This window comes from Carcharodon carcharias, chromosome 15 (genome assembly GCF_017639515.1).
Source record: "Carcharodon carcharias isolate sCarCar2 chromosome 15, sCarCar2.pri, whole genome shotgun sequence".
Classification (NCBI taxonomy): Eukaryota; Metazoa; Chordata; class Chondrichthyes; order Lamniformes; family Lamnidae; genus Carcharodon; species Carcharodon carcharias.
In genome coordinates, this window is record NC_054481.1 from 46223484 (window position 1) to 46237647 (window position 14164).

At 41.7% G+C, this 14164-nt stretch overlaps 1 protein-coding gene across 1 annotated transcript in view; it reads right to left on the reverse strand.

Moving 5' to 3' along the window:
• sdk1a (sidekick cell adhesion molecule 1a) overlaps positions 1–14164 on the reverse strand; it is a 954785-nt gene that overhangs the window by 105592 nt on the left and 835029 nt on the right. The window contains exons 29-30 of the mRNA XM_041207300.1: positions 12104–12298; positions 378–579 (exon numbers count right to left, since the gene is read on the reverse strand). Coding sequence (XP_041063234.1) covers positions 378–579; positions 12104–12298 — 397 coding nt within the window. The remainder of the gene's footprint in view (positions 1–377; positions 580–12103; positions 12299–14164) is intronic.

The following is a 14164-nucleotide window of genomic DNA, read 5'->3' on the forward strand; positions in this document are numbered from 1 at the left end:
GAAGAACACGACAAAGTATAAAAACACATCAAATTACTCCTCTCAGTCAATATGAATATTCTCCCAGTGAGCAAACAGTGTCAAATAGTATCTATGGGAGGACATGGCAAGACTTTGGAATGGCAGAAAATGCAAGAACGTTTTTGTTTGCAGCATCGGATCGGAACTGGTGAAACATTAGCTTTCACAATATTTCTCCTTCAGTTCTGATTGGGCTCTTATTTCCAACATTTTTGTTGTGATTTCAGATTTCCAGGAATCTTGATTTTCTTTCATTACTTGATTGGCAGGCAAAAAGTACAATTTTACCTTTATATGATAGTCTTTGTATATAAGCTATAGAATTTTATACACAATAAACAGACTGTACATATTACCGGTCTATCACATATGATGTAGCATCATGATTGATTGAAGAGGTGTGTGTCTGCCATTCCCTGTTAGGTAGTTCCTTTGTCTGCACTGTGAAGTAGCGGATTGGTGATGAACCATCACTGCCGGGTTTCCACTGCAACAATAAGCTGCGACCACGAATCTCAGACTGAGGTATTGTCAGGTTGGTAGCTGGCTGCGGGTGGTCTGCAAAACAAAAAAAAATGGCTTCAAAACAATTTGGTCCTGCAATTGTCTCTAAGCACCACTGTTGTCTTTGCATAAGAACAAGCAAAGCCAAAAAAAAATCTAGGCAGACTTAAGATCAGTTTTCTACCACCGCTTTTGAGTCACTACAGAACCAGAAAAGTGAGGTGATGCAATTACACAACATCTGTATGACCACAAAAGATTTCTTTTGTGCACTCTGTGTAATGAAATTATAAAATGATTGATAAAGAATGTATTTATAATTTCATCGCATCTAGCATACAGAATAAATCTTCCATACAGCTGGACAGCACAAGGTTGTGATAACTAATGTTTTGATTGACACCTAATTTCTTAAACATATTCAGAATCCCTATACACAATATTGAAATATTCATTAACTTAATTAATTGATGATTCCATTGTAATTTTTTTCTCCATGAAAAATCAGTTACTGGATCTGGTTCCATATCCAACTATGCCTGGGTATTGGTGGGGCTAAGTTTACATTGTTCAACTACAATTGCAAACCTCAAATGACCTTCCAGAAGAGGTGAGAAAGGTTATTCAACCCACCCAGCTCATCCATCCAGGAGAACCTACTATTTAGGTTCCATCATAGAAGGTATACCTCAGTTTAGTATGATGTTCTATCACAGCACCCAATGTTTACTGAATGAATCCAAGAATTTTGCTGCCATTTTCCTACTTGAAAATCTGTCCATGTGTTGATCACATGCTGCGAAGATCATCCCACAATCAGTCCTAAGATTGCCTTGCTCTTGTTTGATTATGTATTCCCTTGTCCTGGTGTCATGATTTATCTTGAAATGTGTCATATTTATCTTTTCTATATCATTTACTGTCTAGTGCACCAATATCAGGTCCCTTACTCACTCCTCTCAACATTGAAGAGCCCATCTTTCTTCAGTGTCTTCTCAGATACTAAGATCAGGATCTTGATTCTTCTCTAAACCAGTCAGAAGTGGATAGAGTGCTCAAGAAGTGGTCTAACCAGGATAGGGCATAGTGTTAATGAAGCATCCTTTGATATGTGCCCTACAGATTTGGCCATATTGTTGAACATTCTATTTGCTTTGATGTTTGCTGTCCTCAAGATGGGATATGTTAAAAAAAAAGGATCTACTAACTGGCCTAGATCTTTTTCAACTTCACCCATAGCTATATCAATTTCAAATGAAATGAATGATTGAAATTTTAATTTTCCAAGAACAAACTGTAAAAAGACTGACTAAAATATTTGAACTCAGACTCTGAATATCTCAGAGCGATCCTCTTATAAAGTCAAATGGGAGTAATTGGACTATAACTGTAAATGCTCTTTCAGCTCATTTAAAATTTTAATAATTTGGCCCACTGGTTTCACTAAATGTAATAATATTAATTGAAGATGAAAGGGTTTTGTAATGAAATTCATAGCTAGTCTCTGCTAACTGAAGTGTGCCATTAACTGTTCAAGGCTTATCAGTGACTAGATTTATTGGTTCAGGGCATGGCTTCCCTGTTTCATAAGCCTTCATCAATTTTCATCGATAAATATCAAGTAAGCAATACTTTTAGAAGTTATGTTGGGAGTGATCGATTTTGTTTGTTGTGTTGTGCATGAGCAATACACAGTTTATTGATTGGATATGTGTAAAGGAACCATCATCATGGTACAATGAGCAGTTTTTGATGGTTCAACACACATTCATCTCTCAATCTGCTCATCCAGGACTCAGTAAAAAAACAAAACAGTTCAGCATTTGATTCTATTTTGGTTTGTCACTGTTGCCTTTCTGTTTGCATCATTTGCCACCAAGGAAGTGCTAATCTTCATCAGCAGTAAACACACAAACTACAAAATGAATTGATGCAGCAAAAAGTACTCCATATCCTCTGACAAGCTTGGCGATAGCACCTTACTATTTCTTAATTTGCCTCATTTTCTCTTCTGACCTCTTCAAGTTTAATAGTCTGCACTCTGACCTTAAGCCCTTAACTTGCTTCTCATTCAGATTTAGCCTTTTAAAATCTCTCAACATGAGGCTTGCCATCTTTGGCAAAAAGACTAGTTAATAATGATAATTAGGAAGCTCTGCTAGATAGTAACAGCTGTTAAATTCACACTCCAAAACCAGAGAACCGAAGATTCAATGCCAATCTTTAAAAAAAAATCTTTTCCTCTGTGTTGAAGATGATGCCTCCTATTGGTGGTATGGTTCTATGTTCATTGGCAAAGGCTTTTAAAATAATTAAATGGGAGTGCTGGGGCAGTTGTAGATGGTATAAAAAAGCTAATATATACTTATGTGAAGTCTCAGAAATATTTCAAAGCACTTCATTATTCAATGAAAAACTTCAATGTTTAGCAATTGTTGGAACCTAGGGAGATGCTGCAGCCATTTAGCATATAGCAAGATCCCACAAACAAGAATGAAGTAATTGTGTTGTTAATCAGTTTTCAGTTCCATCGGTTAAGGGAGGAATGTTGACAAGGATACCAGGAAAAATGCCTGGTCTTGTTCAATCTTTAACATCCATCTGATGAAGCGGACAGGACTTTAATTAATGTCTCATCTGTTGGCTGCAACCACTACAGATCATCACTGAAGTGTCAGTCTTATTTATGTGCTAGAGCTGAAGTTGTCAGTCTAAAGGGACCCAGGAAGGGTCAGGGAGAACTTTGTATGCTTAGTGGCACTTCTGTCAAAGGATCCTACTTATCTTCTAACCGGGAAGGCGCAATCCAGGGATATACATTCTCTCCAGAAAATGTTGTTTTGATATTTATGTGGTAAATTTTCCAGAATTTTGTTATAGCTCTAAGCTAATAATGATGTTGTGTCATCTTTGATTTGGTAGACAATATATTTAATTTATTTATTGTAAGAACATATGAAAATGATGGTTAAAACAGAGCAGATCCATTACAGAATCCTTTGCAACACTGTCACTCACTTTAAGGGGGAGACGGTAGAGTAGTGGTAATGTCACTGGTGCTCTGGAGAGACGGGTTCAAATCCCACATGGTACTGATGGAATTTGAATTCAATTAATAAAAATCTAAAATATAAAGCTAGTCTCAGTGATGGTGGCCATGAAACTATCATCGGTTGTCATAAAAACTCATCTGGTACACTAATGTCCTTTTGGGAATGAAATCTGCAGTCTTTACCTGATTTGGCCTACATGTGACTCTGGATCCACAGTGATGCCCTCTGAAATGGCCTAGCAAGTCACACAGTTCAAGGGCAATTAGGGATGGGCAACAAATGCTAGTCTTGCCAGCAACCCCCATATCCCATGAGAAAATAAAGAACAAAAGAATTCCAAATACTCGACAAAATATTCCTTAACTCCTACTCTTGTATAACCTCTATTTTATACTCTCTGGTATTCACATCTTACCCTATAACCTGTTTGCATTTCCTAAAGCCACCTCAGGATGCTCGTACACTGTTAGTGAGTTGTCAACTATTAACCTATGTGGCTAGAAAAAATGATTTTTAACTATCAAAAATATATTTGGGTCACTTTTGGCTTTAAAAGCTTCATAAAGATTTATGTACCACAGCATACATCTTGTAAAAGTTTGCTAGTAACAATAGCAAAGCTTATTAGTCCAACATAAGAATAGTTCAAAATAACACAAAATATTTATGGTCGACTTAAATTACCAAATTTAAACAACTTTTAACACATGGTGCAAAACATCCATGCTTTTATTATGAGAACCCTTGTATGAAAAAAGACTTACATTTATATAACCCTTTTCACAACTTCAGGATGCCCCAATGTGCTTTACAGCCAATGAATACTTTTAAAGTGTAGTCACTGTTGTAGTCTAGCAAAAGCAACAGCTAATTTGCGTACAGCAAGATCCAATGTGAAAATAAGCAGGTAATCTGTTTTTGCGATGTTGATTAAGGAATAAATATTGGCCAGAACACCGGGGATAACTCCCCTGCTCTTCTTCAAAATGGTGTCATGAGGTCTTTTAATTCACCTGAATGCGCAGATAAGGCTTTGGTTCAATGTCGTATGAACGTAAGAAATCAGAGCAGGAGTAGATCATTTGACCCCTCGAGCATGTAATGCCATTCAATATGATCCTGGCTGATCTTCTATCCCAACCACACTTTCCAGTCCAACCCCCAATTTCATTGATTCCTGCAGAGATCAAAAATCTGTTTATCTCAGCTTTGAGTAGACTTAACAATGGAGCATCACAATCCTCTGGAGTAGGCAATTCCAAAGATCAACAACGCTCCGAATGAAGAAATTTCTCATCTCAGTGCTAAATGATTTACCCCCTTATTCTGAAGGTGTGTCCCCATGTTCTAAATTCTCCAGCAGCCTCTCAGTGTCTATCCTGTCAAACACCTTCACAATCTTGTGTGCTTCGATGAGATCATCTCTCATTCTTCTAAACTCCAGAGTATAGGTCCAATTTACTCAGCCTCTAATCACATATAATCCTCTCATCCTAGGAACCAATCTAGTGAACCTTTGCCATACCGACTCAGGTATGGAGACCAAAATTGCACACAGTACCCCAGGTGTGGTCTCACCAAAGCCCTGTACAACTGGAGCAAGACTTCTTTATTTTTGTACTCCAATCCCCGTGCAATAAAGGCTAACATGCTATTTATCGCCCTTATTGCTTGTTGCCCAGAGGGTATAGACCCAAACTGTTCAGCCTCTCATCATAAGCAATCCTCTCATCCCAGGGATCAATTTAATGGACTATCACTCTTCTGCCTCAAAGGCAAGTATATAATTTCTTAAATGTGGAGACAAGGCTGGGATTTTTGCGCAGTTGGACTGAGTCGAGAGACCTTTAAAAATAAATGGTGGATGGGACAAGATTCCAAGAATCCCATCCCCGTTTCTGGTAAATTTTGCTGGCCCACACTCAGCACTCCCAACCTTGCCTGCTCTATTGCGAGGATGGACATTGACAACACCCCCGACCCTCCTGCCCAGAATTCTGCTGGTGCCAAGCCTGACTTGTTTGCAGGCATGGTTCACAGCACCTCGGAAGAGTCATGAACCAAGGGGGAAACCCTAATATCCTGTTGGGAACAAAAGACAGCAATTCAGCATTACCATTGAAAAGCACTGCCCTTCTTTCCATCTCATAAAGCTGTCAATCAGTAACAGGCAGTAAAAGTCCCACTGAGAAAACATTTGAATCACTCCAATCCAAACCACTGGAAAAACATTTAGCTGGCCACCTGTTCAAACTGCGTTTGTGGATACAGTTACCAGATGACTGCACTATGAATGCTTGGCTGCTGTCCAAGAATTGCTAATGGGCTCAGCCCTTTAGGCAATGTTAATAAGCTTGCAGGTGAGTACTAGCTTTGTTTGATTGCTATCTTTATTACCTTGTAATGACATGGGGTGAATCTTCTGGCTGGCGTGCGGGTGGCAGAGTCCACACACCAGCGCTTAAAATGTCGCGTGCTGACTTCGCACGAGCGTCCCGACGTCAGCGCTGGGCATTGCGATATTTCGGTCGGCGGGCGCGCTATGCAGCTGGACATGCGCCTGCCATTAATTAAAGGCCTTGTTAAGGCCATTAACTCTCGGATTAACCAGGATTTTGAGGAGCCCGTACGACCTTCAGCTCGGCACAAGGGCCCAACGGGCAGGCAGGTAAGTGATTTTTTTACAAACCTCATCCAGTGGCAGGATGAGATTTGAAATCGGAATTTAACAATTGTAATATAGTTTTTGTGTATTTCATTAACATGTCCCATCTCGTGTGCCATTTTCACATGAGGGGGACATGTTAATGATTTTTAAATTTTTTCTATTTTTCATGTTTCACTGCCTTTCAGCAATCTCCCTGAGACAACACTTTGCCTCAGGAAGATGTGCGCTCTTTCTGGCAGTTGGGGAACCCCCCCCCGCCCGCACAGGAAGCGCATAACGCTTCCCGTCGGGCAGCCCGCCCACTTAAAATAACGACGGGGCCCGTTTTGGCAGCTGCGATTGGCTGTCCGCTTGCTGCCAAGTCGGTCAGGCCCGCCCACCCATCAAGGGCAAAATTCTGCCCATAATCTTTCTTTGGAGTGTTTATTTACAGAAGATTAAGAGGTGTGAAGTGGGTTAAAGCTTTTTATCATCGATATTATGAATGGCTGTAGTTGAATGACAGTTTTATAAGGTTGTAAGAGGTTGCAGTTTTTTTTTTACAAAGATGACTTCCAAAGCGTGTTTGCTTATGTTGTCAGTTTCAGGAGCATTTCAAAAACTTGCCATTACCTCAATGGCTTTGTGCATTGTGGATATTTGAAGAGTGGGTATGAAGGATGCTTGGGGGCATGGGGATATGAGGGGGCATGGGGGATATGAGGGAACAAGGAGGGGTGTGGTGAAGTGTTGAGGGCCTAACAGTCATGATTACAACTGGGTCAATGCCTCTGTAAACTAACCTACCAATCTCTCCATCCCTCTGTCTGTTTCTGCCTTGAGCCTGCCTCCAGAGGCAGCAGGCCCTTCTTCAGCCCATGCCCACCTTGTCAGCACAAAAATAGGGCAGATGGGCTCTTGAGACCGGATCGCAGGGTCAGGAAAAGTCCTGCTTTCCTAATTGCTTGTTGCACCTAGGCTAACTCTGTTCCTTGGACAAGTACGCCCTCTCACCCAAAAACCATGTCATGGCACTGCAACACTCCCTCAGCACTGCACTGGAGAGTCAGCCTTGATTTTTGTGACCAAATCTCTGGAGTGGCTTCTATTTCAGAGGTGGGTGTGCTACCAAGTGAGCCATAGTTGAAATATAATAGAATCTAGAAAATGTACTTCAGCTAACATATGGAGACTAGATGAATATAAATTATGAGAAATCTTACCTTCACAAAATTTGCATTTTGACCATTTTTTTCCATGAGTCTTTTCACAAAGACAGAGATAATATTGCCATTGAAGATAGAAAAGATTATTATAACATATTACATCTTTAAAACTAATTGAGCACAATTTCTTTAGGGAAAGGCTGAATGCAACACTTTAGTATACTACTTCATGAGGTTATTTCATTGCCAAGATTTTAAACGAAATCAGATGGCTTCTCAGGAATTGTACAATTCCCTTGCTGTGATTCTGAACATTAAATGAGTTAGTGGGCTATCTGTGCAGAGAAGGCCAGATCTGGAACTGATCAGTCAAAATCTCAGAATCTTTAGGGAACACAAAATTGCTGTAATATTGGTTAACTAATCCATTTACTTCCCAACTGGCTTTTAATGAAATTTCTTTGTTTTCTACTCACTTTTTTATGCACTTGGCTAAGTCTTATTTCCTCTTTCGTAAATTTTAAAGAAATACAAAATTTCTCATCCTATCACCCTATTTTCTCGATGAATGCACTGATAAACAAGAGGCCATTTAAAAGAAGTCCTGAGATGTGTGTTTTGCTGAAAAGGCCAATATTTGTTGCCAGTCCCTATCTATCCATGAGAAGGTGATGGTGGGCTGCCTTCTTGAACCACTGTAGTCTGTGCGGAAATTGCTTCTCCAATGCTGTTAGGTAGGCAGTTTTGTGATTTTACTTAGCAAAAATGAAGAAATAGTGATGTGTGTCCAAGTCAGGATAGTGGGTGGAATCTTGTGCCCTCCCCCATAGCGAGTTTGGTGGCAGGGTGCATTTAATCAGGTGGGAGGGTGGTGGCTGGGGACCCCTTCCCACCTCCACTCCAATTAAGTCTGTGGAGGGAAATCTCGTAGACAGCCTTCTTGCCCCACTGCCAATTGAGGCCCTTAAGGGCCTCATGCCACAACCACTGGTGTTAACCATGCCATGCAGGGAGCCTGACAAGCAAACTCTGGCATGTTTGCTTGTGGGCTCCCAAGCAGGGTCCCTCATTCAAAAGCACTCAGTGCCTGATCAAGGGACCCAGAATTAGGAAGGGATGGACCCAATGAGAGCCGCTCTCCAGCTCTTGCTGTTGACAACCCCCACCTCCCCCCCAACCCCAGTCCTCCGCAACCTCACCCAGTGACCATCACTCACCTGTCCCTGGGCCCCTCCTGGATCCGAAGCCTCGGGCAGGTGTACTACTGGGTAGCCTCACTGCATCCCTGGTGGTTAGCTGGCAGCTCTTGACGGGCAGGAATTTTCCCTGGGGTTCTTGATCCTGGGAAAAGGCCGGCCACTGGTCTGTTAAGTGCCAGAGTGGCACAAGATGCAGTGGGCCTTCCTGTAAAGAGGCAACATGGATTCTTGACCTTTCTATGGATGGTGACCAAGATTCCACTCGCTTCTAAAAGATTCTTCCCAGTCTGTGACTTGGAGGTTACAGCTTCCCCAAGCGCCTGTTTCCCCTATCTTTCTTGGTGGTGGAGATTGCAGGTTTGGCATAGAAGCCTTATGAATTGCTTATGGGCCTTAACAGCAGCCCAGTTCCAGTGCTGAAAACCTGTACTCCTGAACTAGACTTGCCTCTAGCTCAGTTACAGCTACAACAAAGCATCTAATTGACAATGTGGAAAAACGTTCAGCTATTTGCTGTGCACAAAAAGCTAATATCACTTCTGCAATTTTACGATCACCTGTTTCTTACATATAGAGCTAAAAATTTGTGTGTCCTGGTTCTTGGGCAGCGTCTTGCATTTCAAGACCTGTCTGCACCGATCCTGACCGAGGTGGGCAGCATGTAAATTTGTTGCACCCATCTGATCTGCATGATTGAGCGGGTCCTGCGTTGCTTCTTCCTACTTCATGCTGCCAGCTGCCTCTACACTCCTCAGGGAGTTAAATAGCATGATGCACCCATCCTGTTCTTCTTAAAGACAGGTTGTAAGGATGTAAGGAAGTAAGGATGCACTAAATAATACTGGCTGAATTTAAAAGCTGAAAAATTAAACCCTCTGGCAGAGAGAGGGTTTCAGGATGACAGATGCGGCACAAGAGGTCTTAGTAGTGGGGCTGCGCAGGAGGGGAGACGTCATGGTACGATGGGAGGGGTTGGGGCAAGAGACACTCAAGGTTCATCCTCAGAATGGAATAGAAGCAGGAAGCCAAGAGGTCAGTTTCAGGTGTCTGAACCAGAGGACCCAACAGCAGTGCCACAAGAAGTGTATTGACCTCGTGCGACTCAGTGAATGCATCTTCATATTGTCTCCTACCCACCACACTACCAACCTCACATGCAGCTCAATACATCAAGCTCACATCACATACCCTGGCACTCAGAGCTCATGCCTAACATCCAGAGGGTGAGGCTGTGCTGGAATCTGAGAAGGGACATGAGGCAGAGGTGGTGGCATAGTAGTATTGCCACTGGACTAGTATTCCAGAGGACTAAGGTAATGCTCTGGGGATCTGGGTTTAAATCCCACCATGGCAGATGGTGAAATTTAAATTCAGTAACAATCTGATGATGACCATGAAACCATTGTCGTAAAAACCCATCTGGTTCACTAATGCCCTTTAGGGAAGGAAATCTACCATCCTTACCTGGTCTGGCCTACATGCGACTCCAGACCCACAGCAATGTGATTGACTTTGAACAAGGGCAATTAGGGATGGGCAATAAATGCTGGTCTCGGCAATTATAAAATAATAAAAATAAAGGCAGGAATATAACGGCATCCTCAATGTTCTCAGTAATACCAGATGACATGAACTCTGTTGCTGCCAGCCCATGAGGCTGAGAACCATCTCCTCTGCAGGGCTCAGGAGATGCAGTGGTCCTTGTCTGTCCACAGGTTCTGTGTGCCAACTTATCCTGCAAGAGAGGGGGCAGAATGTCAGTTATTGTGCTGCACTGCATTTGGGTGAGATGGGTAACCCCCATCTAACCCACATACTATCAATGCTGCCAGCCTTGCACCCACCTCAGTGGCCTCCACATATGTTCAGCTATGGCAGGAACATCACTCAAATGCAGTGCAGCACAATCATTAGAGAGTGAGTTTGCTGACAAGCTCTGCTAGGTTCAGGTGAGGGCCTTGATGGGATTGCATACAGAACACTGATGGGCATGCACACTACTGTGTGCACTGGCTGACCTTCCAGATGCCTCTTGGTAATGTCAAGGAGTATGGAGAAGTTCTAACTTGGCAGAGGGCATCATGCAGAGCTTGCCCACTTCACAGCTTTTGCTCCATCTCCCTGTCATGTTGTGGACTCAGAGGCAGCACCTATGGCTGCTCCCATACCTAAGCAGCCCTTGAGCACAGATCACTTACTCCTCTGCCATCCTTGTGAGGATGCAGGAACACACAACACCTTCAAAAACACCCCAGAGTACTTCTAGACAGTTTGCAACAGTGGAAGTTGTTAAGAATTGCCTTATTTGTAGTTTATGTGCCTGGCCATTTAAGGAACCATTGTGCAGGTCCCAGTTTGTGGATTCACACTTGTTTGATGAGCAATTGATCAATTAGTTGTCTGAACTTGCATGGTCCAAATTTGGTATTCTGTTGTCACATCAGCCAGTTGTGACATCAGGATAGCATACATTCACAGCCTTCCGACACACACTGTGCTCGTTCCCGTGTGCACCCTTTTCCTGTTGGGATGAAGTGCAGGCTGTGCAGGAAGCAGCCAGCATTGTATCGAGCTCCAGCAAAGTAATGCTAGTCCTCTGTACAGGTCAATCTATTTCTGCATGTGTTTAGTTGCATTTCATTTGTGGTTTTTTTCAGTTTTGACAATAATTTAACAATCTTGGTGAAGACCCACAGAAACCATGCACACAGAAACACTAAATGTTGTTATGCATTTTCTCTGAGCTTTCTGAGGATCTTCTACTGAGGTTAATGCTGAGAATCTGGAAACCTCTGTGGGAAATCCCGAGAGACAACACCATTACCTGCGATCCACAGTTTAGATGTGAAGCTTCCAACTATTGGCAATTTCAATTCTAACATTCTAGCAATCCACAGCTTGATCACTGGTAAGAATTTCTACTTGCATACCAACTAATAACTTCAGCAAATTTAGCATTACAATGAAATAGAAATGACTTTGTTGAACTGCTGAAGGTGATCCTTGGTCTAAACTGCTGTAGACCTGTTTTCATGGCAGAAATACGACATCAATCACAGAATTTCATCTCTGAGGTGCCTAAAGACATTGGGAAACATTGAAGAGGTGACTAAATACTATATGGGGAGACAGTAGAGTTGTTATCCTGGAAAAGAAGATCAAATGGACTGAGGGGCCTCTTCATCCTGTGACTTTTGATGATACAGAGAATTTAAATACATCAATATGATAGATATCATTTCTTAATTTTTTGCAAAGGTGGAGCTGGGAACATTGTCAGTATGTTAACAAGGAACCTTGCATTGTTACTAGCCATTAACAACATTGGAATTAAAGGCCTTCAGTGGATGCAGAACAAGAGTTATTCTAATCTCCAAAGTTACAGTATTCCTCTAATTATTTTTGGACTATACCTGAAGGTCCTGAAATATTTGCTTATTTTGAAAGAAACTTATGAAATTCTGTACTCTGTTTTGAAGGATCTAGCAATACCCACAATGCCTGACACTTTACCTCTAGTTTCTGTGGTGATCACAACCGCCTCCACTGGCTCCCCCCAGCCCTGACGTGTCTTTGCAGACACACGGAAGACATATGCAGACTCAGGTGTCAGCTTTGTTGCAGAGTATTGTCGGACATTGGAACTGACTTCTGTAATAATGAACTTGTTTGGTTCAGCAGTTGCCAGACGGTAAGCTATCTGGTAACCTGCAAAGGAAAAAAATATATATCGCAGTTTAAATTAGTAATACGTATTTAGAAGAATGGAAGACAGTGAAAAAGGGTTACAAAAATAGTACATGTTATAAAGCCATTTTTTAATAAACTTTTTGTTTTCATGTTTTTGTAATATGACGCAATGCACTTATGCAGAATTTTACCACATCCTCAGGATGTCCCAAAACATCTACATTTCAATAAAACTGAGCATATTATAGCATGACAATTTGATGTTAATTTTTGTCATTCCAATTTTCTGTTCTCCTGAAGGCAGTGGCTCATGCTGAGAGACCAGTCAATCCCCAGTACCTCACTCAAGTTACTATTTGTCATTTGTGGGCCCAAACAGCGAGCAGTGGCAGGTTATTAGACTGTGGACGGCATCAGAGATGGTCCCAGTGCTGTGCTCATCTAATGTTATGCTTTCACCATATGACAGTCAGGAGCAGGAACCTTAGCTGAATATTCCCCTCTCTAGCTCAATACTGAGACCAACTGTAACATCCTTATTGTGCTTTTGGCAGAAATCAGCAAAAGATTACAGGCTAGGAACAGAAGTGGAGACTGTCCTGAAAGCTGGCTCAGTTTCAAATTGCGGTTCGTTTGCCATTTGAGCCATAGGGGCAAATATAGGGTCCCATTAGCTACTGCAGTAATGGGAAGGGGGTTTAATCAAAATACAACATTTAAATTGTCTGGTTCCATACAAATATAATGAAAAGAATGAGAAATTCTTTCCCAAAGATAGATGTGCTGTTGAATATTCCAAATTGCATGCATTCTCAATTGTCACGGCAAGAAAGAGTAATGGTGATAGTTCAAATGTGTCACAGCAATCTGGGCTGGCAATAAAAAGAGACCAGAACGATGATAAAAGATGCACGAGTATGAGAAAGATTAGAAAAGAAAGAACTTGGACAAAGGGATAAATATAAGTTATTGGTCTAGATTTTATGAAATTGTCAAATGTTCAGTGTCAACATTCCACTGAAACAGGGAACAACTCCTGTAGCCTGCACATGCACAAAATAACACGGAAATCCAGAAGGTGCTGTCAGTGATTCTACGCTTCTCAGAGGGTGCCTTGTGGAGACAACCCCTCAAACTGCAATCATGGAAATCAAAGGAATTAACAAGAACTTCCACACATACGCTGTTAAGTCTCGCTATAAAAGTCCTTGAAAAAATTCATAGAATCATGAAATGGTTGCAGCACAGAAGGAGATCAATCAGCCCATCCTGTCCATGTTGGCACTCTGCAAGAGCAGCTCAGCTGGTCCCAGTCTTTGCCTTTTTCCCTTGGGCCTGCAATTTTTGTCTCTTCAGATAATTATCCAATACCCTTTTAAAAGCCATGATTAAATCTGTCTTTACTACACTATCAGGCAGCGCCTTCCAGATCACAACCACTCGTTGTGTAAAACATTTTCTCAAGTCACATTTGGTTTTTTTCATTATTCACCTTAAATCAGTGTCCTCTGGTTCTCAACCCTTCCACCAATGGGAACAGTTTCTCCCTACCCACTCTGTCCAAATGCCTCATGATTTTGAACACCTCTAACAAATCTCCTCCCAACCTTCTCCTCTCAAGGAGAACAGCCATAGCTTCTCTAATCTATCTTTGTAACTGATGTCCCTGTCTAAGTGCCTTCATATCCTTCACAAAGTGTGGTGCCCAGAATTGGGCACAATAGTCCAGTTGAGGCCAAACCAGTGTTTTATAAAGGCTCACCATAAACTTTCTTGCTTTTGTACTCCATGCCTCCATTTATAAAGCCCAAGATCCTGTATGCCTTATTAACCACTTTCCTGCCATTCAACAATTTGTACACATATCCCTGGGTCCCACTGTTA